Source organism: Astatotilapia calliptera, chromosome 7 (assembly GCF_964374335.1).
Source record: "Astatotilapia calliptera chromosome 7, fAstCal68.1, whole genome shotgun sequence".
NCBI classification, from domain to species: Eukaryota; Metazoa; Chordata; class Actinopteri; order Cichliformes; family Cichlidae; genus Astatotilapia; species Astatotilapia calliptera.
Genome location: NC_137428.1, coordinates 43367728 through 43392755, shown reverse-complemented (window position 1 = coordinate 43392755; position 25028 = coordinate 43367728). Strand labels below are relative to the sequence as shown.

General features: G+C 38.2%; 1 protein-coding gene across 8 annotated transcripts; it reads left to right on the top strand.

Moving 5' to 3' along the window:
• Positions 1-190: 190 nt before the first annotated feature.
• ppp6r3 (protein phosphatase 6, regulatory subunit 3) lies at positions 191-25028 on the top strand. 8 transcript variants are annotated; one of them, XM_026174829.2, is made up of 26 exons: positions 191-400; positions 5940-6111; positions 6299-6532; positions 7284-7470; positions 7619-7756; positions 7990-8055; positions 8491-8603; positions 8969-9082; positions 9377-9503; positions 9691-9843; positions 10963-11112; positions 11309-11373; positions 11478-11593; positions 12087-12172; positions 12748-12834; positions 13434-13480; positions 15522-15576; positions 15961-16091; positions 17119-17234; positions 17860-18052; positions 18182-18279; positions 18506-18701; positions 19670-19687; positions 21769-21876; positions 22808-22882; positions 23021-25028. In XM_026174829.2, the coding sequence occupies exons 3-26, from the start codon at positions 6306-6308 to the stop codon at positions 23070-23072; spliced, it is 2718 nt and encodes a 905-aa protein (XP_026030614.2). In that variant the 5' UTR covers positions 191-400; positions 5940-6111; positions 6299-6305; the 3' UTR covers positions 23073-25028. The 8 variants fall into 8 exon arrangements, with proteins under 8 accessions (XP_026030614.2, XP_026030613.2, XP_026030611.2 ...); XM_026174828.2 differs by having other exon boundaries at positions 13401-13480; XM_026174826.2 differs by having other exon boundaries at positions 192-400; positions 13383-13480; positions 22811-22882.

The following is a 25028-nucleotide window of genomic DNA, read 5'->3' as shown; positions in this document are numbered from 1 at the left end:
GTTTTGCTTAAAATTTGATAAACGGTATAAACCCCGTTCTTCCGGCACAGTATACATATACTCTGTGTAAATGACGTCTTGACGAGGCACGCACCTTGTCCAATAAAAGCTCACGACCTTGTTTGAGCGACAGGATTCGCAACCAATAGTTTTGCGGAAATCGTTTGATTGACAAACATTGCAGCTGGAGTGGGGGAAGGGGTCGATGAAGTTGACGGAACCGCCATCTTGAAAAGTGCTCTCCGAAGGTCTACATTTTCGCGCCTGTTAGAAACAGTTTTAAACGCTTTATTTTCCTTGCCAAAATTTCATCTTAGCTCTGTCTTAGTATCGCTAAGGTCCGAGGCTAATGTTAAGATAAGCTACATGCTGGAGAGTCGGTGTTTACCCTTGTCTATTGGTAGGTACAACTGCAAGCTCATACACTTGGTGCTGAAGAGACGATTAGCCAGCAGTCTTTAGATAGCCGGCTAACGTTAGCTGGCTAGCAAAGAGCATACTTGGCCATCTTATCACTGCGCTGTCAGGCTGTGGTTTTTTTAAGCTAAGAGGAGGCTAACGTTAACATGACACATTAGTGTTTTAAGGTACCTCGGGATCATATTTTGATTTTATTGTCAAACCTGTCAGCCAGTTAATATTACCCTCATATGTGACATATATTAGGGTAACTGGTTGAGTTCGATAGCACGGGGTTAGCTAACAATAGCTAGTGACGTTCCTTGTACCGGTGTGTTGTCTTTAACGCCTGCACCGTTAGTGGTAGATAGGTTTGGGCCTTAGGATGTAAACGAACTGGTAATGACGTGAATTAAAAAGGCTGCTGTTTTGATTCGTGTTTAGCCGAAATTAAAGCTAACCGTTAACTTTGCCTTCGAAGGTTGGTTAGCTGAAATTAAATACAGCCAATAACGATTGCGTTAAATGACTGCCTTTACACATAAGGAAATTCTTATTATTTTTTTTAAACTGCTCAGTCTGTTGGTTCGGAACAGATAGTCAAGCCCAGATGAACCAGGTGATTCTGGGTGAATACTAAGTATTGCCACCCAGCTAAAATGTGATATCTTATTGCATGTGTATAGTTGTACTACATAGGCCTGAAATGTAGGTAGAGTGGATATTTAGATTGATTTTATTACGGGCTCGTAATGTTTATGTGCCTACGGTATTTTTATTATTTTCGCTCTATGGCGTATGTTCAGCTGTTTTGGGGAGTGATAGTTTTTATCAAAATATAGGCGTTTTATAGTGTGAGTGTAGTGCAGTTTTTGTGTCAGTTGCATTGCTGAGTTAACACAAAATTCATAATAGCAGAAATATAATCGGCATCCAGATGTCTAGCCGCACTTGATTTGTCAAAGTAGTTTGGGGAGTCACAGCAGCCGGTATCCTCTATGTTTATTACACGCAGTTGCTACAGTCTCTTGGTAACAAGTCACTGTTCTGAATATAAGTAGGAAGGTGCTTTGTACAGTGGGTGAGCTTGTGATTATAGGTTGTCTGTGGTACAGAACGGGTAATTAGAAGACCTTTTAGGTGGGGAATCAATGAATAGGTCAAATGATGAGAGACTGCTAGTCACAAAGTGTTTAAAGATGCATACAATTTAAATTAGGTCTTTGCTAAGCGATTTATCTGGAGAAGTACTGCTCAAAGTTAGTTTAAAAATTAAAAGAAGGTTTACCTCCTTGAAAGCAAAATAAAAAGAAATGGGAATGGATTAATACCTCTCTACAGTAATGTACCGAACTGGCACACATCTCAAGAGTGTCAACAACAAATTTTCAGAATAGTTGCTAACAAGAAGCTTTAGTTTAATGTAACTTCAAACTTACGTGAATATAGATGAAATCAGAGAAAAGCTAAGATTTTGACAAATTTTCACAGGGATTTAATCAGACATCATAATCATATCATTAAGTCAGGGCTCTAGCATTGAAGAAAAGTGGACTGAAAGATGGCTTGAAAATAGAGGGTATTTACATTGGTCTTGATGGGTATTGTTTGTCACTTTTTCATATCTTTATTGCATGTTCATGAAGTTGTTTGACAACAAAAACTGAAAAACGTATACAAATAAGAGCATTTCCTTCAGAGTATTCGTATTATACACATTCTTAACATGGGAAAAACCAGGACATTGCAGCTTAGTTTAATTCCAGCCAATAGCAGCACTTCAGGCATTGTCATTGGCTTTTCATATTGTCTGTCAAAACATGGATTGAATGAGCTGTCACTTTTATAATGACTAGAGCAGGGCGATATGGCCAAAAATATTTATCACGATATATATTTGAAAATTTGCGATAACGATATAACTGACGATATAATTGATGCGAGTCAAAATACAACTCCACAACATTACTAGCGCAAAAAGACAACCTTCCATTTATTTTCACTTAAACAAGAAGCTGGTTTTTATGTACATTAAAGCTTTATAAAAATGTAACAGTGCAAATGCAAATTCCTTGCTGAAAGTTTAACCAAAAGGCATTTCCAGTAGAAATGGGCTGACATATCCTGAGCATAACCATGTATAATATCCACTGAAGTTAAAAAGAGGTGCTTTGCAACATTAAACTGCAGTGTGCAGTACGTATTTTTCGGACCATAAGGTGCACGGGATTATAAGGCAAATTAAGCGAAACAAAGCAGTCAGATAAATCAAACTTTATTAAACTCATTCTTCTTGCTTCCTCCACTTCTGTACCATTGATTCATTAATGTTGAATTCTCTGGCAGCTGCTCTATTCCCATGTTGTTGCAGTATATTAATGACTAACCTCGTATTGTGGATGGATTATCTCAGTTGTTCTCCTGACTGAAGTTTGGTCCGTTTACAGCATCCTGCCATGCGATTGCATTTGTCTCTAACCATGAGGAACCTTCACGTTAACTTTTATAAGTGTAAAAGTGTTAGTGTTCGTCCTCCAGCTTCACTGTTTATGTTATGCTAACATAGCTGTGTTGCTAGCGATCACGTAGCACATCATTATATACCAGCTAGCCCAACTTCAGTAACCCTACAAATGTCACTGCTGTTTATTTTCCTCTCTTCATTTATGTTGGAAGTGATAGCAGAGCTGTACGTTTGAATTTTTTCAGAAATCTCTCAGTCAGAACATGCTATATCATGCTTAGGTAACTAGCGAGCTAACTTCCGCTAGCTTCCTGCTAACTTCTAACTCTGTTAAATGTAATAAATTTTGTTTTCATGGATGCCTGGAAGTTAAACTTCATAGTTACACCTGGTAAAGCAGCAATGCTGATCGTTTTATTAAAGATGAAAGAATTTAGACAGTTTTTAACTCTCAGTGATGCTGCAGTGTTCGTTTGACCTGAACGATACGGAGTTTAGGACCCAGATTACTCCCAGATTTAAGAGCATCTTAGTCCGACAAATACGACAATAACGACGGCCGCTTGCATCTTCTGCATCTGACGGACAAACACCAAACCAGTTCCACATCACTGAAGTTGCACCATTTTTACAAACCAATTCTGGTTCATCTGTTTCACTCAACAATCGGCCATGTGCGTATGAAAACAAAGGCTCTGCACATGCACGTTTTACTCATATTCTATCGCGGTATTTCATTTTCCTATCGTTGCCTAACATTATACCAGTATTACCGTGAACGGTATAATATGGCCCAGCCCTAATAATGACCATGTTTTATATTGCTATTAAAAAGTTTTTTGCACGATAATTAATTGGTTTTATTGCCTAGTTCTAATTATGAGGCACAGATGAAGTAGTAGAATCATGTTAGCCTAGATGCAAGTCTTCATACCCAGTTGGTGATGAGAAAGAGACTGGGGAGTTTATTTATTTTTATATAAGATGAACGGTTAAAATAGTAATAATTGAGAATTTGTGCCTTTTTGTTCTTTAACTAGAGAAAGGTCGCTCTTTGTATGTGTGAGATTTCTAAATGCATGTAAGTTATTGTAGATTTCTTATTATTGGTGTTTAATGCCAGCTGGTTAGCCTCAGCTGGTAGTCATCTTGGGCCTTAGGTGGGCTACTGATACATCATTGACATTGTCTCTTTGACTCACTTGACCACTGTTTAATTAAAAAAAAAAAAAAAAAAAAAACCTATTCCAAACATGTAAAGAAAATCTGTGTAGCAGCAGTAAAATGTCTCCAAAATGCTGGTTCTTTCCTGTTGGCATTCTCCACGTTATGATAGCTCTCTGTAGCAACCATTGTGTAGTAAACACAGAACAATGTAAAATGGATCAGGAGGTTGTCACCACTATCCAGTCCAGGTTTTTAAGTCAGGATGAGATGGATATCTGATCCAAATGTTGGGTGGGGGCATTCTTAAAGCCTTTAAGTTATGTAAGCACTTCTAAATGCTGCTGACTATAAGGCTAAGTTCACACTGGAGCTCTTAATGCTCAATTCTGATTTTTTTTTTTTTTTTTGGTCCGGTTGTTCACTGGATGGCCAGGAAGCGTTCACAATGTCTTTTTGATTGTCTTCTCCGGCGCTGATAATTGGCGTCTGTCTTGTGTCAGTGACGTAAAAGACTGATTTAATGCGACTAGGGCTGCCACGATTAGTCGACTAGTCACGATTACATCGACTATCAAAATCGTCGTCGACTGGTTTAATAGTCGACGCGTCGTTTGAAGCTTTGTAAGATCCCAAAAGACGCAGGAATGAGTAGTAGGATTTAAGAGTGTAATAACGGACTGAAACAGAAGATGGCAGCACTGCATGTACAAGGATGCCAGCTGCCGTTAAACCCCGAAGAAGAAGAAGCTGTGTCCCAGAATTCATAGCGCGGCCCAGCTCAGTTTCCAACAATGGCGGCAGCTAGTTAGTTTTAATATTACTCTTATTATTCTTTCTGGGTCACAAAATAAACGTTTAACATATTTTCAGGCGAGAATGTAGCTGTGTAAACCTCAAATATCTGCTCAGTTTATCAAGACACCAAATATTTTCAAAAGCGCTCCGACGTTTTCGGAGACGTCTGTTACCCACTAGCTCTATAGCTAGCCGGGGGCAAGGCTAACTAGAGCCGTGAGAACACCGGACTCCCGGCAAATCGTTTTCAAACCCACCGCCGTCTTTCGCTACTCAGGTTAAACATGATATATAAGTCACTTAGATAACTTAAAAATGTTATTGTTTGGCTTTCTTTCAGTGTTTTATTTGTTCCTGAGTAAATCGGTTTGGCTGAGATTAAAGTTTTTACACAGCTGAATAAACGTCAAGCAGACAGCTGATTATCAGAAGTGTGAGATGCTCGAGAATATACTCCGGTGTCCTGTTATATTTTAGATAGCAAGGAGTTTATTAAACTTCACCGAAACAATCTGCAAATTTAATAAACTATCATCTTGTCTTTATTGTTAGTTAGCACAGACCTTACACACTTAAAGCTGTAAGCAAATGATAGTTATATAAGAGCAGATGCTGCTGGTGCAATAAGCTGTACGTTTTACCTCCAATGGATGATGATCTGATTAGTCGACTAATCGCAAAATTAATTGGTGACTAGTCGACTATCAGAATAATCGTTTGTGGCAGCCCTAAATACGACGTGACCCAGGTCGGATTTGAAAATATTGGATTTGTGCTGTTCAAACTGTTATACCATGATCGGATATGCGTCGCATGGGGTCAAAAAAAGTCGGATTTGATGGCTTTTCCCCGCAGCACGCCATGTAATAAATACTCACAAAGAAAACTGTGGCTGTTTCAACTTATGTAACACTGGACTCCAGGTACACGACGCCAGCTGAAAACACTTCACTCAAGTCGAGTTGCCCGAGATTCACAGAATTTACAGAAAATGTAAAATTTTTGTGATATATATCTGTGTCGGGACGATAAGTGTCTTATATCGGGATATGAAACTTTGGTCATATCGCACAGCCCTAATATATGCCCATCTGCTTTTGTCTTTCTCCCACAGGTGTGTTCGTGTTGAACTGCTGTATGTGCGCTTTTTGTGAGTGTGTCCATTACCACTATCTGCCTGCTTGCCCATCCGTCTGGTCAGCCTGGAATGGGCCACAACTCCCAAAGACTAGAACAAACCTCTTTTTAACCTGAGCTTTGCTGTGAGGACTCCAACATACTCACAGGTGAGCTGAAATAAGAACTGTTACTCGATTATTGAGTGATCCCTTAGTAAATCATTGCCCCTTAGATGAATCTCGATTGATAATGTTTCATTTTTGTGCTCATTTTAATGACTCACTTTTGCCCACAATCTGTTTTAACATATTTGTGTCCTTTTTTCATATATATGTATGTATGTATGTATTAAAGAACCAACATGTTTTGGAAATTTGACCTCCACACCACATCCCACATTGACACACTGCTGGAGAAGGAGGATGTGACGCTTACAGAGGTAATGGATGAGGATGATGTCCTGCAGGAGTGCAAGGCCCAGAATCACAAACTTGTGGACTTCCTGCTGAGACCACAGTGTATGGAGGACCTGGTTACCTTTATCACACAGGAACCCAGTACTGATGTTGAGGAAAAGGTTAAATACAAGTAAGGAAATGGTTATTAATTTCACAGTTTGACGAAGATGTATGTTGACATCAGGAACATTTAACCTACAGGATGTAGTTTTTCTGTAAACTTATCTGTGGTGCTAAATCAAAGTTGCGTAACTCCAGTGTCTAGCAAACTGCTGACATGTCCACAAAAGTTGAAATGTTAGCAAGTTTGTTCACAAGGCCGGAAGAAATTGGTCAAACTGAGATTTGGGAGCTTTTCCCCAAACTTCTGATTATGTGGGAAAATCCAGTTGGGAAAGCTTCACATCCAGTAGTCTGCTTTAAAATCACTCATTGCTTTAAATACTATGGTATTACTTGGACATATGGCTCCCACTTGAGCTATATGAATTCACAGGAGAATTATCTACACTTGTTTTGATCTGTTGTTCAAATTGTTTTTTGAAATATGGAAATCTGAAGAAAAAAGAAAAAAAGTTTGATTCTGTCTGGTGTATAACTGAGGTTTGTAAAAAATTCCTGTTACACTACTTACAGAACCGATGGTGGCAGTGCTGCTGTAATTTAGTGTTTTCTCAAAATAAACTGGTGAAATGAAGCAACTAAACTTAAACTCTTGATCTCTGGTTGGATATAACTTTGAGAAGAACTCATACCTCTAGAATTTCCTGCATTTAAATATTTATCTGCTTTGTAATGAGCAGTGCTGTAACTATTGGAAAAACTCTAAAAGGGCCTTTTTTTTTTTTTTTTTTTTTTTTTTTTTTTTTAAAACCCCTCAGGTATCCCAACATATCATGTGAGCTGCTTACATCAGATGTGAGCCAGATCAATGACAGACTAGGAGAAGATGAAAAACTGCTGATGAAATTGTACAGTTTCCTCCAAAATGAGCCACCCCTCAACCCCCTCCTGGCCAGCTTCTTCTCCAAAGTTCTTTCTATTCTTATAGGACGCAAGCCTGAACAGGTAGGATTTTTATTTATTAATTTATTTCTTTTCACCAATGATGCCAACATGTAAAAATACTGAGAGGATAAAATGCTTTGCTACTTATAGGTGTAACAAAGTCTGTTTAAATCGGTATGACAAAACCTTGTCTTGTTTTTATTTAAAGATAGTTGATTTTTTGAGGAAGCAGGAAGACTTTGTAGACTTGATGATAAAACACATCGGGACCTCTGCGATCATGGACTTGCTGCTCAGGATGCTCACCTGCATCGAACCACAGCAGCTACGACAAGATGTTCTCAATGTGGGTAACAACAAAATGGTTCCCTCCTTTGCTAAAAATGATATCCTCTCAGGCAGTTTACACTAGAATATTACAGTCCACATTAAATTATATTGCCATCTGGTATAGTTTATTAACCGTTCTCAGTTGATGTTAAGGAATGAAGTGGACAGCAAAGGGTGAAACGTTGTGAAGCCTTTTTATTTAATAATGAAATTTTATGATTTCCTGACAAAGTTCTTTGTTTCTATTAGTGGCTGAATGAGGAGAAAGTGATTCAGAGACTGGTGGAGATGATACAACCTTCTCAAGATGAAGATGTGAGTTTCTTACATATTTTGCCCTGTACTTCCGGTATTCACCAGGGTATTCGTCAGGAAGTATACTGGTACTTATTTAATCATTGAAGACATTCAGATGTAATATTTACCAGTATTAAACAATACTATATAAAGTGCAGAAAGTCACCTGGAGGGGTGCTGGGCTCTGTACCTATGTGCCCTCGGTGAGAGGCGGTGTTCGGGTGGGGGTTTCTCCCGATGGGATTTTCTTCCCTGCACTTTCAGTCATTCTATTTGACTGTGGGATGAGAGCCTCATTGGAGAGTTGGCTCACTGATCGAGGGCTGCAACAAATAGCCTCCTGGTCAGCTAGCAGGAGGGAAATACAAGACTGGAGGGCTTTTTTTTTTTTTTTTTTTTTTTTTTAAGCTGGTTAGCAGTGTTTTATTTTTTTTTTTTTCTTCTTGAAAACAGAGACACTCCAATGCATCACAGTCACTCTGTGAGATCATTAGACTGAGCAGAGACCAGATGTTCCAGGTGCAGGGCTCTTCAGAACCTGATCCACTTCTGTCCACACTTGAAAAGTATGTATTTGCTTCTTTACGAGAACTTGTCAGTATTGTACAGAATAAAACTATCTATGAGTACGTCGTTGGTTCAGTTTGTTTGTTTGACCCAATAAGAGGGAATGTATTGTAATAAAAGTGTCATTTAGTATAGCCCTTGTCCTTTTGGGGAGTTACGCTCTGAGTGCTCTTGTTTTACTGTGACGTAACCTTTGAACTCAGATATAAGATAATTGGTGTGAATTTTGATAACGATCAACCAGATCAAACTTTAAATCATTCTCTTGTGTCTATCTTTGTTTTTGTTCGATTTCATTGTCATTTTCTGCCATGCAAAAAAACCTGCTTTCCCTCATTTAAGTGTCTGTTATCTTCCTCTTCAGGCAGGAGACAGTAGAGCAGCTGCTCTCTAATATCTTCGACAAGGAAAAGAACGAGTCTGCAATTGTCAGCGTTATCCAGATCCTGCTCACATTGTTTGAGACGAGGAGACCAGCGTATGTCTTGTCCTTTCATCTGCCAGTTGATATTTTTGATTTGACATGGGTGGAGATTTTAAAATAAATCAATTTTTAAACAATTTTTAAGCAACACAATACCGCTTGAAATGGGGAGCTAAATACCGCAAACATTCTTTCTGTCTTTATTGCAGTATACAAAGTTTACTTCTCCTATTTGGATCCTTAAATCATATAGTCCCAGTCTGAATCATGGTCCAAACTGTACTGGCAAGGCAACATTGTTTTGTTTTCTTTTTTGCACTAGTTCATGTGACTGGACATGTGTTGTAGGTTTGAGGGTCATATGGAGTGCCCCCCAGGGATGTCTCATCCATCATTCTCAGTGAACCACAGCATCCTCGAGGCTGTGAGACCCAGACTCAAAGATTTTCACCAGCTGCTACTCGAACCTCCAAAGGTAAGGACTATTTACAGCTGTGACTATTGCTCTGTTTGCAGATTTGCAGATTGTAGGTTGAAGATAGGTGGACTATGTTATATTTTTCAGGCCAAGTCTGCAAATATTGATTGATTGATAATACTTTATTTATCCCAAGGAAAATGACATTTGTAGTTAAGATAAACACTTTGCTTTCCACCATCAGAAGAATATGATGAAGACAACATGGGGGGTTCTGGACCCTCCAGTGGGCAACACCAGGCTCAATGTGGTCAGACTGGTCGCCAGTCTGTTGCAGAGCAACACACACAGCATCAATACAGAACTAATTAACCTCAACACACTTGGAGTTATACTAGTAAGTACTATCTTCTTTTTAGGGTGTGTGGTGTGGGGGCGGAGACTACAATCAATGCAATGAATTTCGATCTTAGACAAGTTCAAAAGTTTTCTGAAAATTTTTTGGGGCATAAATTTTCCACAGAAGTCCAGTTCAGAGTTTTTGGTCTAAATCTGAAAATCCTAACTTGCACAATTAACAGAAAGTTTTATCCCTACACTTCAAACTTCCACACCATTCAAGTCAATGTCCAATCCCAGTAAATTGTTGCATCCCGATGTTATGCAGCCATCTGCCACCAGATGGAGCATTGTTGGGAAACTGGAAGAACTGGAAGAGGTGGCTGATAAGAGAGTGGTCTGGACTTCCCCGCTGCCCAACCCCAGATAAGCAGAAGAAAATGGATGATTTAACTTTTTGTTGTTTTGGATTTTATTTTTTAGCAATGTGGCTGGCCTGAATTTTCAAACGGCCTGCATCATTCATAATGCACGACACACAACACATCGCTTTTCAGTATTTCGTGGGTTTTTTTTGTTTTTTTTTTTTAATAAAAAAAAAATACTTAGCTTAAATCTGGCCATCCAGTTATCACTTGTCATGTATAGTGGCAATGCACAGGGAGCCTACATGTCCACCATGATCCGGATATAAGATCTCAGCCTGTGAGGAGACATGACAGATTTTTTCCTTCATAGTTTGTGTCAGCTATGTCGGCAAAAAAAACCTGAAAAACCTTTGGTTGTGGTTCCCCCTAGTTTTATTCTGTCCGTCGGTTTACTAATGCGACCCGTGGCTCAGGGGGTTGGGAAGCGCATCTGTAACCGGAAGGTCGCCGGTTCGATCCCCGGGCTCTCTGTCCTGGTCATTGTGTCCCTGGGCAGGACACTTTACCCTACTGCCTACTGGTGTTGGTCAGAGGGGCCAATGGCGCGATATGGCAGCCTCGCTGCTGTCAGTCTGCCCCAGTCTGCAGCTGTAGCTACAACCGTAGCTTGCCTCCACCAGTGTGTGTGAATGCGAGAGTGAATGAATAGTGGCATTGTAAAGCACTTGGGGTGCCTTGAAAAGCGCTATATAAATCCAATCCATTATTAATGCGTCTCCTTTTGTACTTGTTTTTGTTTTACTCAACAGGATATGTATTTCAAATACATCTGGAACAACTTCCTCCACATTCAGGTGGAAATCTGTACAGCCATGATACTGGCTATGCCTCCTGCCCCCATAGACATCCAACCAGACACAGAGGCAGAACACGTGAAGGAAAGCATCCTCATCAAACATGTAAGATTGAAATACTAGAAGGGGAAAACCACACTTTTTAGTGTGTGTGTGTATAAATACACATATGTATATGTGTCCATAACCTGTTTATACAGGCCTATACGAGCAACAGACTTGGAAGTTAACTATACGTCACGTGAGCTGTCTGTCAGATATTTCTTTGGTGTATTTAGTATCTTGTGTTTTTCTCCACCAGCTGTTTCAAAAGTGCCAATTTATACAGAGAATCATTGATGCCTGGAGCTCCAATGAGAAAGAACAGTAAGTATTCTTGTTTGCACTAAAAGCATAATACTTGTGTTTTATTGGTCATGGCGCTAGCACCCTATTAAATATGCTAATACTACTATTGAACCTTGTTTTAGGGCAGAAGGTGGGCGGCGACGAGGCTACATGGGTCACCTGACCAGAATAGCCAACTCTATAGTTCATAACTGCGACAAAGGCCCTAATGGGCCGCAAATACAACAGCTCATCTCTGGTGAGGAATTACATTTCTTTGAGTGCTCATCTAGCACCATCATGTGTTGTTACTGTCCTGTAAAGTGTAGGTTTATCATCGATAGGTCTCATACTGACCAGGAACACATCATCATCAGCACACTAACGTTTCTAAACCCTAGCTCATATTCCCCTTCGTTACACTCGTATTTTAGGAAGGACAAAAAGCACTTCCATGTGAGGGGAAAGAGAAGAGCTGGCTTTAAAACACAAGAAACTGTGGAATAGAATTTGGAGCATGAATGTTTTGTTTATTATCTGGGTTTTATAATTATTGGACACTAAAATCATAACTGAAAATAAAGTGAGAGATGTGCTTACCCATAATTTGAGAATAACATTGTTATTCTACTTTGTTGTAAAGGGGCTCAGGGGGTAGCACTGTCTTCTGCCAGTAGTTTTGATAGCTGTGCTCTTTATGTTGATGTAGTGTGTGTGTGTCTGTGTCTATATAAATTTCATGTCTGTGACAGAGCTCCCTGCAGAGGATCGAGAAAAATGGGAATCTTTTATTTCTGGACAGCTGGCTGACACAAACAAAAGAAACACTGTTGACTTGGTGAGTAACAACACGAACATGAAAAATAGTAAAGCTTTCAGGTTTGTTTTCATGCTGAACCATTTAACAGCTAAAGTGTTTTGGCATAGCATTAAAATGTTTTTAATGTAAATTTTAATTGAAAATAAACTGCTAGGACAAACGAGGAAAAGATGACCCAATGATTCAGTTTAAAATATACTGTCCAGCAAGACATTGAGAGTCAGTAAGTTATTATGAAGTTGAACTTTAATGTCAGCCAGACTGATTTCCCTGGGAACAAAGCATGAACTAAGCATCACCTGTATATAGCACTTAAGTAAATTCTATCCAATGTTTATCCTCCAGTCAAAGGTGAGGTCAGATGTTGGGGTCTGTTGACAACCTGCTGTGACAGTTTCAGTATTTCATGACGCACTGTAGCACAGGAACCATGAGATGATAAAATGGTGAAATAATTATATTTTTAATAAAAGTGTACTTCTAATTTTAATGTAAGCAGAAATTATAGTTTAATGATTATGTTATTTAATTTTGGCACTCTTTGCACTCCATAAGCAGGAGATCATTTTGTATTAAATGTCATGTTTTCTCAGGTAAATACACACCACATCCATTCTTCCAGTGATGATGAGGTGGACTTTAAAGAGAGTGGTTTTCACCAAGACTCGTCTCTTCAACAAGTAAGATTTAAACACAGATGCAAATGGATGAAGGCACACAAAGCAGACCCATGGGCACATAAACCCAGCTCATGTAGAGGTAGCCTTTCTGCCTAGGGGGCCAAATCAAAACCTTCTATATATTAAAAGTTATTGTCAAAAGTGTTTTCGATGATTGGGGGGGGACCCTAGGAAATTTAAATGTGCAGTACATACATGTCAACTTCTTTTTAAATTTTGTCCACTTCATGCTTCACAAGAGAAATTGAAGTCCTCCAAAGTGCATCAGGTTACTTTGTTTGTTTTGGGGTTTTTTTTCTTCTTCCCCCTTGACTTGGCCAGCTGTTGATTTCAGTGGGTACTCTGTGTCCATGGGTCCTGCACAATAACTCTGTCATCAGTGTAGCAGTAGAAAATTCAAAAATGAATGTACTTTAAACATCTATCCTAATGTATGTTATGTGTGTGTGAATATAGTATGTGTATACATGTTCTTTGTACTGCAAGTAATGACATTTTTGGTGTAGAGCCAAGAGTATATCATTATCGTTGGTCCTGGGTTTTGCCAGGCCTTTTCTGATTATCAGATGCAACAAATGACGTCCAATTTTATTGAGCAGTTTGGCTTCAATGACGAAGAGTTTGCTGATCAGGACGATGTTGTGGAGTGAGTACTTTTCCTACATTTGCTATTTAAGTATTACCATGTAACACAAAAGGTACAGCACACTACACTACAAGCTGGTGGGTCATTTTTTTCACTGTTAATTCATTCAGTTATAGAATATTTGCATATGACTTTTAAAATAAAGGTCTTCAATTTAATTTCTTAATTTTGAGTCATTCATTGGCTTGTGAAGGATTTCCATTCTAGCCCTAAACTCAATTTAAAAAGCATAAAGCTTTTTTTTCTGAGTAATTTAGATTTTCATTTTTATATAGAAAGAAATGTCATCACCAGCGACACCATTTTATGCTTTATCATTAGCCTGGTACAATGATCACGTCAAAGGCAAAAATTGGCTCAAAGAAGAAATCATATCCACCTTTTTCTGCTGTCGTGGGCCGCCTCTTTTCTGTCTTTCTTAGGGTGAGCTGGAATGGGCATGCTTGTGGTTTTGCCTTTTATGTCACTTGTTTTTCAAAATGCCTGGGAGTGGATCAGTGAAGTACAGCTTTCTTACATAATCTTAGGCTTCTGGTGACCTTAAGTTATTCTTGTAACTTTTAGGTACAAGAATAACTTTTCTTTTTACTTTCTTTTCTTCCGCTTTAATTTTAAAAAAAAAATGGCATCAGTAAAGCGCTTAGGAAGAAAAGATCTGCTCTGAGTAGGTAGCTATATGAACACCTGTCGAAAAGCATGCTTGTTAGAAACATAAGACTCATACATGGGGGATGCATAAATACAATGGACCCATAGCATTGACCAACCTACCTCAGTGATTGAATGTTTCCCAGAAAGGCTGAAAATGCACATTGACCACAGACATGACCTCTACAAATTCTGTTAAGCATAATATTATTTAATGTTAGTGTAATGAAAATTTGGCGATCTCTTTTAGAAAATAAAGCTGTTATTCACTGAGGTCTTTAACTGATGTACCTGATAATGCTTCTGCTCTAGCTAATCTAAAGTGTCTAAAGTGGTGTGCCTCCTGTGCCATCATGATGCCTGGAACATATCTGATGTAGCCTAAAAAAAGAGAGGACTTGACTTTCCTGTAGAGATGTACACAGCATAAAACCTCTGCTTCTTTGCTGTAAAAGAACAGTGCATTGTATACAGGGCAGATGTTGGCAAGTTATTATAAGTGGTCACACAGGTGAAAAACATAGATAATTCCTTCATTATTAGTTGTTTCAATAGTGTATATCCAACTGCAATATGCATGATGAGTTTTATATTTATTGTATTTTCATCTTTGTTAGAACTAGGCTAACAATAAAAAAAACAACAAAAAAAAAAACATGCTTGGGCAAAAAGTGATTGCTTAGTGGATGGTAAATTTTCAGCAAAATCTTATGTGACTACATCAGAATATCAAAGTAGAGACTAACAATGTTGGGTTCCTTGTCTGCATTGTTTCCTCTACCTGGAAATGTAGCTTTTCTTAGCTTGGTCAGTTTAAAACATGGAACGGGGACATAAAGAATCAGGTGGTGATTAAAAGTTGTTTATTTTGTACTGGCTGCTTGAAATATTAAACAAACTTTTGCTGTGTCCTAGAATTTGTCTGTGTGGGGTCATTTGGAGACGAGTTAAAGGAAAAACAAGTGTCTTGATAAGGTGTTGTGCCAGCAGTGTGACTTGGCATTGTTTGTCCAAGTCTATGAAATTCTACACAGTGGTTAAGCAGCACAAATGATATTCCCTCGTTTTGATGACGCCAAAAGTTCAGCTGGCTTTTGAATCTGGCAACTAAAGGTCATGGTGTTTGAGTCACATCAGTCATACTTATTAAAGCCATTCTTTCCCTATGGATGGGAGCATTAACATCTCGGCAACAACTTGCATCATTGGGAGTGCTTCATCACTGGTTTAAAAAAAAGATCACTCTACAACTAAAATGTCTCCCACAGCAATGGCCAAAAGATTCCCCCATTGTAGGAGGGAATCTGGGGTTTTTCCTTTAATTTGTTGCTTGTCTGTATGTGGATGCCTAACAAATCTAACTCAATAAAACTCTCTCTCTTTAACCTTGCAGTATTCCCTTTGATAGAATATCAGACATCAATTTTTCACTGAATACAAATGAAAGTGTAAGTACTTTGATTATTAATCTAAAATTCATAATGTTGAGAGTAAAACTCTTCTGGAATTAGTTAAAATATTTTTAAAGGCATGATGTGCATATCCTGATGTTGATATTAATTTGGAAGCAGATGACAAGAAAGTGAGAAAATAAAACTGCTGTAGAATACAAACCTTGAAGTAATTTTTTTTTGTACTTCAAACAAGCCTCTAGGTATTCTTCAGGAAAAGAAATGACAGCATAATGCTGTGAAAGATGCCTGAGGCCTGCTTTCTAAGTGAATGCTTCACAGCCTAGGGTTTTGTTCTGTAAGACTTTACTTTGTATGTGCATGTGCTTTAAGCACAACCGATGACACTCTAATTTTGACATGTGTGTAAATTTTCTCCAGGCAAATATCGCTTTGTTTGAGGCACGCTGTAAGGAGAAAATCCAGCAGTTTGAAGATGCTGGTTCAGATGAAGACGATATCTGGGATGAAAAAGATGTCACCTTTGCACCAGAGGCACAGAGACGCCCCAGGTGAGTCAGACACACATGCACCAAGAAACTGAACTTTTTTTTTTTTTTTTTTTTTTGCAACTTCACTGAATTGAGTTACTGAATTAACCTTAATGGCCTCATTATACTATCTTTCCACTTGTTTTTAAATTATTTGTTACTTAATGTTTTCATTAAGGGGGCGGGGTTGCCTTCATTTGATAGCATTAAACAGGACTATCAAGTCAAACATGGGCATAGTTGTAGTGCTGTGAGAGCAAGCTGGTACGGATGTGAACCATGTGCCACCAGATTTTGAACAACTAAAACATTCAAGTGGTAGGAATGATATAGCAGGTTTTCTCATGAATTCATATGGACACTGTATTTGATCTTATAGTGATTCATTTTTATTAACATCAACGTCAGAAGCTATTTGTAAAACTTTTTAGTCTTGTTTAAGGATAATTTGTTGTGTTTAGAGTTTTTTGCTTTTTGTGTGATTGCTTTAGAAAAGTGGTAGTTGTATCACCATTGCTGTAGTCATCAAAAAACCTTTGTATTATCAGCTTGTTACTTCAGTATTTTTAATACAATGGTAATAATAATCGTTATAATATTTAAAATCAACATAATATGAATAATGTCATCAGTACTTGGATAAGAAACATCTCTAGGTTTGTCAGTGTTTGTTGTAAATCACACACAAATTCATTCACAATGGAAAGATGAGGGAAATGAGAAAGGTGAAGGTCGTATGGCTCTGAATACATATTTTAGTGGTCAACAAGGCCAGCATTACATACTTATTATGCAAAAATACAAAAAAATGTGTTTATGTGAACTGTAAGTTCCATATAGGAGCATATATACAGATAAATTGTTTTACAAAACGCCACCAGAGCAGCCTGTTTATTTAAGCTGTATCAATAAAATCCTGATATCAATTCCTGCTGAATTGTATATTCTGTTATTTATTTAGTTATTTATCTATTTATTTTTAATCTCACTCACAGTATAAAGAGGACAGCTCAGATCTTTATTCTAATACTTGATCTGTCCATCACAGGAGTTCAGGCAGCACAGACAGCGAGGAGAGCACAGACTCGGAGGAGGAGGACGTGAAGAGGGATCAGTTTGAAGCTTCCAACCCCAGCAACGATGACAGAATGGAAGTTGACACAGGTTAGTGGTTTTGAGACAACCACATGTAAGACTCAAGTACACAGTGGTAGCCTAATGACAAATTGTCACAAGCGTTTTTATTTATTTTATGTTTTGCCTCAACTTGATTTTAGGATCAAGATTAAACTAAGATTAATTTAAAGTTATAGAGTGTAAAATCTCACTGCTGGTCAGTAGATTGCTGTCAGCTGAGTTTTAACCCCTCCCAGTTCGACTGAATAATCAAATCAACTCCTTTAGATCAACCCTGAAGAATCAGTAACAGTTGCTTTCATTTTCTCCACAATGGCCGCTTCCAACTGGCATGTTTTTAGTATGTATTTTTTCACATACTAAAGCATATTTAAATAATATCAACAATAAATTGCGCAATAAGCAATAAATTATGTTGTTTTTTTTTATTTATTTAAAAAAAACAAACAAACACTGAGCCAGTAAAAAAAAAAAATGGCAGTATTTTACTTTTTTTTAATTTTATTTTTTAAAACCCCTCACTATGTAGGCATTGCATTGTGTAATCACGAATAATTAATCATGGTAATTAATTGGAGTTATTTTCAGTTTATGCGTGAATTAAAACGTATATATTTGGGGTTGTTTTTGTTGTTTTTGTTTGTTTGTTTAGGCCCAGTGTGGACGGCAAATTTTGATGATATCCCTATGGACACGGGTACATCCACAGCTTCAAACTCCAACCCCAGCAACCCAGCTCCATCCTCTCCCTCCACCTCCCCTGATACAGCATGGAGCTCCTCTCCTGCAGCTAACTCAAACTCAGAAACTGGCTGGGCTGATTTCTCCAACTTCACTCCTGTCAGGTAAGATGTCCTGACTTACCGTGGGTCTGTTTTTCTGTCTGCAGTGTTGCAGTTTCTGGAATAAATAATTTGTGTTTAAGATAGCCGTGAAACTTGAAAGTGCTTTATAAATTTATATTTATTTTTCAGCCCCAAAGACCCCCTGAGATGCAACTCTCCTGTTGCTATGGAAACCAGTATAGAAACAATTGACCCTTTAGGGGTTAACGCACCCATGCAGTCTGAAGGTGAGATATGCACAAATGCATGTCCTTGAGTATTCTTGTCATCTGACAAGGGAAGTATCCAGAATTTCCTGAACTTGATGATGTTTCTTATATTTCTTATCTCTTTCTTATATTAGGGGTGAATGTAACCCATGTTGAGGTAGCTGTTGATGCTAAATCAGTCTAATTGACGTTGATTGATTGATTAGACCTGACACCTAATGTCACATTTCTTAACATCCCTCAGACTGTGATGGCTGGTTGGGCACGAGTGTGGCTTCTCCAGCTGCCTCTGCACCTAGTGATTGTGGGAGCTCTAAGGCAGAGGAGGAAGCATCTAGCTCTGAGCACCGCAGCATCACAGAAACGGTCATCAATGGCTCCATGAAAGAAACAGTCAGTCTCACTGTTGATGCCAAGACTGAGACCGCCGTTTTCAAGAGGTTCGAGAATCACTTGCACACAAAAGAATTACGCTTCAGACTTATGGTGATGAGAGTGGTGCCAGTGCCAGTTGGAATTCTGTGATTATAGGCATGGGTTGGCTGGTTTTAACTGGTGTGTCTTATGGGATGCGGGGCTGGCTCATTGTAGCTTCATGCCAGAAGAAAAACTCTTAAGCTACTGAGGTAGTCCTACTTTGTGAATAACTCATCTTAACTAGGCTGTAGTCAGTGTAAATTCTTAAAAATTGTTATCACTTTAAGAATTTACTTATTTATGAATACAATCCCAGTTTAGTTATCTGTGCCTCAATGAGGATTAGAGGCTGATCTGATAAATGATTCCTACTTGACCTGGTCCATTGCACTGCCATAAAGAAAGGGGCCTATAAACTGATTCAGTTTTTAACACTGACTATTCTTTCTTCCGCTGTCTAGACTGTAGTGACTGTAGCTAACATAAGTTCTTTACACTATTGGTGTTTTGAGACTTTAGATACAACCACTATAGATCCTGTGACATTTAATTTGTGTGCCCTGTCATGGGTTAGTGTAATGTGACATGATAATGTGGACAGCAGAAAATAGGATTTTGGGGGGATTGGGGTTGATATTTGAACACTAGTTTGTTTGTTTTACTCCTTGATAGCCATTTGATGTTCAAAAATCCAAAGTAACTGAGGTCTTGCCTTACACAAACTGGGGATACCAAGTTTTGAATGCCACTTTTCTGTCCTACAAGCTTAAAAAGTGCCTCATAAAAAGTCCCTTTCATGGTGAAATCCTTGTTTCCTGAACAGTCAGGTTTTAAAGTTGGTTGTCCTCTGTCCTTCCGTCCCTTTGTTGATGCTGCATCATATTGTCTGTCTGCCTGAGTTGATAACAGCAGTGTAATGAACTGAGCGACACTTACAATCTGAGCTTCCCCTCTCTCTCTTGCTGTGCGTTGTGGGTGTGGTCTTCTTCAGAGTGTTGAAATCTTATCGGTATGTACAGCCAATCAGAGATCAGCCTGCAGCCGTGATGTAGTCTTGTTGTCACGTCAACCACCAACTTTTCTTTCGGAATTTTGATCTTCTTTGGTTTCAACTCCTTGTTTGTTTATTTCATTATCTCCATTCTGCATGTGTTTTTATCAAAGGTGTGTTTTTCTTCTTTTCTTTCTTTTCTTTTTTTTTTTTTTTAGTGCAGTTTTTTTTTTTTTCCTTTTTAATTTTGCCTTGATCTTATTCAGATTACTTTTATTCTAACACTGCAACACAATCTCATTCTTGGCTGAAATGTTCCAGATGAAATTGGCCCAAAGTAGAAACCAGTTCTCTGAAGTGGCCTCAGTTGGATTTTTATTGGTTACATACAGCTTTCTAAATATATTTCTCCATATGCTTGTTTCATTGGTGTGCTTTTCCCATAGCTGCCTTATTTTTTTGGCTTTAGCAAATAGACAGTGTGTCCATCCTGCGATTGTGACTTATTAGAGAGAAAAACAATACTACTTTTGCAAAATACAAAAGCAAAATGTGGTGATTGTATTCTGACTGAAAAACTACTTTAATACAGAATAAAAACATGTACACGTCACAGCTCACTCTTCACATAATAAAACAAAATTTGATATTGGCTGTAATACAACTAGGGCTGTTCGATATAACGATGTATATCGGATGACAATATAAAAACGTCTATCGTTTCATTTTACGCTATCGTTTGTTTCGTGGTGTCGTAAAATAAACTGTTTACAGCAATATTTTTTCATCATTTTGATGATCACTGTAGTGGCTATCTTAATTTCTTAAAGTTCTCTCTTTCTCTTATATTTAATATAACCACACTACAGACGGACAAGCGCCTGTCTTTATGTGTTGTTGTTGTTGTTGTTGTTGTTGTTGTTGTTGTTGTTAGCAACAACAACGACGGTAAAACCATCGAGTGGCTCCGCTGTCCACTTGTTTGATCCTGTTGAGACTTTTCAAAATAAACTGAATCACGTGAAAGGGTATGCAGAAAGTTTACGGATGAGAAGCAAAAAAGAGCCGTCAGGTGCTAAAAAATAAACCTTCGACTCAAACTTTGAAAGAAAACGATGGCCGTTACAACTTATGTCTAAAAATGTATAGTTTCATGCATCGGTTAAAACACTGGACTCCAGGTAAAGGACGCCCAGCTGGAAACACTTCACGCAAGTTGAGTTGCTCGAGATTCCAGAATTTACATAAAATGTTACATTTTTGTGATTTATACCATTGTCAGGACGATAAATGTATTATATTGGTATATGAGATTTTGGTCATATTGCACAGCCCTAAATACAACCATTCTAAATATAACAATAACTGAGGTAGATTCAAATAGAAAGATTTGTGCTTTAATGTGTTGCTAATTGAATCAGATTTCAAAACAACATGTATTTGTTTTTCTGTACTATAAATTCCAGAAAGTAACGTTTTCTCTTTTTTGGTACTTGACTAAAATTACATTTACACAAGCATGACTATATGAGTTTGAATGTTTTTGTGAAATTGTAAAATTCTGTTTTTAAAACATGTAACTGACTGCAGATTTTTAACAGGAGACCATAAACATTTGTTTTCTAATTTTACACATTCTGGGTACCCGTTATATAGCACCTTTTTAAATGTTTGAATAGATTTGGATGTTTGTGAGTGTTTTTAGTTTGATTGAGGCCTCATCAAGATGATTGGTGGTTCTCTGAGACAAAGCAAGACTGACGGCTGGTACAAACAATTTTGGTCTAATCAGTCTCTAGGCCTGTTTACTGTTTGCTTGCTAGCAACAAAGTAAAGACTATCATAGCTAAACAATCCAATCTGTTGACTTTCTCCATTTGCTGTACATTTTGATGCTTTTCCTACATAGACATCAGAGGTGTTCCATTTCGACATGACCATCCTTTGTTTTACTGTTCTTTCTGTCAGTCAGTTCAGCATGCTTCACTGTTGACATCTCACTGTTGTAATGGTTGGTGTGGTTCTGTGGAAAAAGTGACTAATTAGAAGGGATTCATACCAATGTATTAATGCATATGCTGTGTACTTGTGTGTTCCAGTGAGGAAGAGAAGATTGCTTCTTCAGAGAAGTACTCAGTAGTGGAGTATGTGGAGTCAGAGAGAGCAGGCATCAACAGCTCAGCCACAGCCTGCTGTCCTAAAACTGGGTCAGATATAGCACACACAGTCTCACAGTCACTACTTAAGTTTGTTTTTGTCTTATAAAAAGCCAGAGTCGGCACGTGCTCTGCAGTGTTCAGCGGTCGTCCGTTACACATTTGTCCCTGAAATGTGCAGGACTTTGCAGTATTCATTGCTACTATCAGATGTGCTTGCAGAATCTGATAGTCAGATTATGTTTCTTCATAACTTCAAGTGCATTAATAGTAATGAATCATCACATTCATCATTTCTGTTATATCGCCATCCAGATGCATCTAGCAGCTATGTCAGTGCCCCACGTTTCTCTGAGCTGTGAATAATTGCAGGCCTTTCCATTTTGGTTAAATATGAGCCTGGAAAATAAAAGATGTGATTTAAAAAGTAGTAAATTGCTTTTGATTAAAAAATAGTTAGCCTAACAACAAAGTAAACAACTTCTTTCCTTCCCTTTTCAATTGGATTAGACCTTTTCCAGAAAGCAGGTCATTTAAAGTCTATGAATAGTTCCAGATTACCTTCAAAGTCTGCTTTACATCAGCTCAGTGAATGAGGTATTAAAACTGCATGGCAGACAGCTCCTTTGGGCTCTATGCCAACAGTTAGAGATAGTTGGGGTTTGGGGGAGAAATCCTGACTGAGTGATCTCCTCGTGTAACTAAACCTCTTAAGTCGAGTTGAGCATCGCACCCAGAAAATAAGTTCAGTATAACTCCTGGCCAATCAGAGCTTGGTCAGTTGCTCTATTGACTGGAATTTATTTATTTTTAAGAAATTATAGGTGTAGGAATTGATAAATGACAAGACAAAACTGTTTTGCTGCAAGATACAAATTATCTTGAGCTGATTTCCATTACAGCCTTTTCTAAACAGTTTCACATGTTCTGGTATTGTAAACTGAATATATTGTGTTTCTCTCCTTATTCGTGTCCTGGCAAGTAGTGAGAAATGTCGGCCCATTGTGGAGCTACCCAATGGTCCTCTGGAAGAAATGTCCCCCACAGAGGAGGCCAAGTAAGTCTGACTGCCTTTGTGATTCAAGTTTGAATTTCATTAGAATATAATCAGTCTCTTCATAGTCTTCATTTATGGAGTGATATTTCCTTCTGTCTTCAAAAGGTTCCGTATCTATATCTCATTCCTCTTTTCTAGGCTCGGCAGAAGTTCTGTGTCCTCTGAGCCAGCTGTAAACGGGCCAGCATGAGAGTCACTTAATGCCTGCCAATGGCCAGCCTGTTCTGCCATGCAGGGCCTTTCTCCTGGTCAGCCAGCAGAGGCTGCTGCTCACAGCTGTTCCAACCACATGCCCCATCAGGACCAGCAATACTCCCATCGTCTCATCACTGAAAGACAAATGGGCAGACAGGTGTACAGACACAAGATGGACTAAGAAGTAAAATGAGAGACACTCAAATGGATACGGAATAATTTTTTTTCTGCATTTGTTTATATACTATTGTACTTAGGAGGTGATGTGTGACTGATATCCTGACTCCCAAAATTAAATAGTAATGTTGCGATGGTTAAGGAAATGATTGTATGAATAAAATATTTTATAAAAGGAAAATGTATACAGAAGCATAAGTTGAATTACCACAGAGAGGAATAGCTGATTCATGATCAACCAATCACCATGTTGTTGTTATTGGCTGCATAACAGGCTGACACTTCAAGTTAGAGCTATATTTAAAATTTCTCCCCCACCGTTGATCTGTCTCTGAGCAGAGCTGCTCTGACCAATTGAAACAGTTTTATTTTTGTTGCAGCTAATTGCAAATGATTTTTCTCTTGTGATCTTCTGCATTGAATAACATTTGAGCTGTTTTGGTATGTTTCTTTCTAATTTATTATGGAGTTGAGATTGTAGTAACAAAAAGGGGAAAAAAATGACCATAGAGATATACCAACACTGTCTCTTTCTTACTGGCTGCTTTCATGCTAACTAGGTTCTTACCTCGCAGCTGGAAGGCTAAAGAGGAGATGTTTGTCACCACAACCTAAACTAGGAGCTATAAATGCATTAAGAATATGTTCGTTTTTTGTTTTTATCGCAAGTGCTCTTCAGATAACTGGTTTTCAGTTTGCTGGGTCTCCCTTTAGATTGCATTATATTTTTTAAAAATGTCGTTCCAAGTTGAATATTCATCTCCAATGTGCAGAACTGTCAATTCAGCCTGCTACTATAGTAAAATTGAAAGGCATTTAATTGCCAAACTATACACAGAAGTAGAGGATAAATTTATTTAATAATAAATAAATACATTTTGCCAAAACACACAGCTGCCACATGGGGTAGGCCCAAACAGCTACACAATCTACAGTCTGTAACTCTGTCAGCTGTGGAGGGCGAGCAGATGGAGCTACTGTGTGTAGTCCCACCATCTCGGCATTAGAAAGATATTGACTGGCAAGGCTTGGCTCTGGAGGTTTCCTCTATAGGTAAGAAAGTGTTGGTTTTCAAAATATGATTTTTTTTTTTTTTAAGTCAATATCTGTACTGTTCAGCTCAAGCGCACATACTCTATAAAAAGGTTTGAGTTTGTGATTTCCCATTGAATGCAATACATAATTTCTAATGTGTGCTAGGGACAGCACTTTTCATGCCTCATACATCATGTGGAAGCTGTGTGTTTTCTGCGTTACCTTTTGCAAGATTGCCTTGTGTCCACCCTCATGGGCTTACATGTGACAATCAGGTGAAATTGTTTCAGCCAATGACTGTGTGCCAGCAGGTGACACTGTTTAGACCGTACAGTGGGTGAGGTGGAGGTACTGCTGTAGAAAGTTTGGGCAAAAAAGTTTAATGGTGACTTCAAATGATGTACTCTGTCAGCCAGTCTAATCAATGAAAGCAAACATTCCTGCTAGATTACTTTGTAATATGAATGGTGACATTTTACTTTTTACCTGCAAGTTTTTAAGATAAAATGATAAGGATTACTTTTACAGTTATCACATCAGACGCTCTGTAGTGTTTTAGCGTCTGGTATGTGTTCATGTGTAAGTTATTCCTGCAGAGCAGGAGGTCCAGCTTGAGTAAAGCACCCAAGTTTGAAACAGTTTTATTTCTATTTTCATTGACTTCATTCTTGTTCATCAATGTTTTGTTGGGAATCGTTCTTCACTTTAAAACCACATTCATAAAGCATTATTTGGAAAA

Bases quoted from the DNA above. Each gene is read 5' to 3' on its own strand.
- ppp6r3 (XM_026174825.2), top strand. From the start codon at position 6,306: ATGTTTTGGAAATTTGACCTCCACACCACATCCCACATTGACACACTG. The intron at 6,533-7,283 runs GTAAGGAAATGG...AAAACCCCTCAG, and splicing joins GAGGAAAAGGTTAAATACAA to GTATCCCAACATATCATGTG. The intron at 8,604-8,968 runs GTATGTATTTGC...CTTCCTCTTCAG, and splicing joins CTTCTGTCCACACTTGAAAA to GCAGGAGACAGTAGAGCAGC.